Raw genomic sequence first — 1,136 nt, forward strand, 5'->3', positions numbered from 1 at the left:
AAAAAAAAAAAAAATTAGTTTTACTTATTTATTTTTGTTGTTCTTTGAAAAATAATTTGCGTAACTTGAGACTTTGTTACCACCTGTGTACTCGGCGCGCCCGCACGCGCACACACACACACACACACCCCACAAAGCACGTTGACATAAGAGAATGACTTCGTGGAGTCAGGGTACTGGCTCCCCTTAAACTAGAATCACAGGCAATTGTGAGCTGCCCGATGTGGGTGCCGGGGACCAAATGCAGTCGCTCAGCAAGGGCAGCCAAGTGATATCACCTGCTGAACCACCTCTCCAGCTCTGCTGGTGTTTGTTAATTCATTCATTCATTTTTCGTTATTTGTTTTGGTTTTCCAAGACAGGGAATCTATATGTAACCCAGACTGTCCTCAAACTCAGAAATCAGTCTGCCTCTGCCTCTCAAGTGATGGGACTAAAGTTGTGCACCACCATGCCCAGCTGTGTTGGTGTTTTCTAAGACAGGGTCTCATATAGCCCAGGCTGGCCTCAAGCTCACTATGTAGCTGAGGATGACCCTGCAGTCCTAGATTCTGGCACACTATCATGTCCACCAGACCCCCACCCCCACTGCCTTGAGTTAGGCTGTGAGGCACTAATCCAGGGGAGACAGGGCCCAAGGGTGCTAACAGGGCCAAGTGCTCACGAAGCCGCTGCAGCTGTGACAGAAGGTGGGCTTGCGGAAGGTGACTTCATGGAAGCTGTGCAGGAAGGCCAGGCCCAGCTTGGAGCAGATGGCGCTGGCACGGAGCAGGTATTCCGTCAGCTCCTCTCTGCTGAAGGAGCCACTCCTACAGGGCAAAGGCCACACCTCAGCATGACTGCCCCCCCCCTCCTCTCGTGGCATGTCCAAGATCCTTGCTTTTGGAAGATCCAGGAGCCAGGGCCTCTTACCCGTGGCGGGGAGGTGGGTGAAGCCCATGGCAGGCAAAGGGGAAGTTGCCTGACAGTCGCTCAAAGTCCTCCAGAGAGATAGTGCCATGGCCTTCTGGGTCATAGTTCTTGAATACGGACTTGAGAAGGACACGAAGAGGAGAGTGAGAACAAGACACCCAGGCCCAGCCCTGTGGGCTTGGCTTCCTCCCACCGCTCATCTGGCAGCCCTTCAGGGACCCGCA

At 53.2% G+C, this 1,136-nt stretch overlaps 1 protein-coding gene across 1 annotated transcript in view; it reads right to left on the reverse strand.

The window, feature by feature from the left end:
* Window positions 1-1,136, reverse strand: part of Rasgrp4 (RAS guanyl releasing protein 4) — an 18,657-nt gene that overhangs the window by 3,508 nt on the left and 14,013 nt on the right. Inside the window, exons 12-13 of the mRNA XM_005361316.2 lie at window positions 913-1,056; window positions 665-809 (exon numbers count right to left, since the gene is read on the reverse strand). Coding sequence (XP_005361373.1) covers window positions 665-809; window positions 913-1,056 — 289 coding nt within the window. The remainder of the gene's footprint in view (window positions 1-664; window positions 810-912; window positions 1,057-1,136) is intronic.

This window comes from Microtus ochrogaster, linkage group LG4 (assembly GCF_000317375.1).
Source record: "Microtus ochrogaster isolate Prairie Vole_2 linkage group LG4, MicOch1.0, whole genome shotgun sequence".
NCBI lineage: Eukaryota > Metazoa > Chordata > Mammalia > Rodentia > Cricetidae > Microtus > Microtus ochrogaster.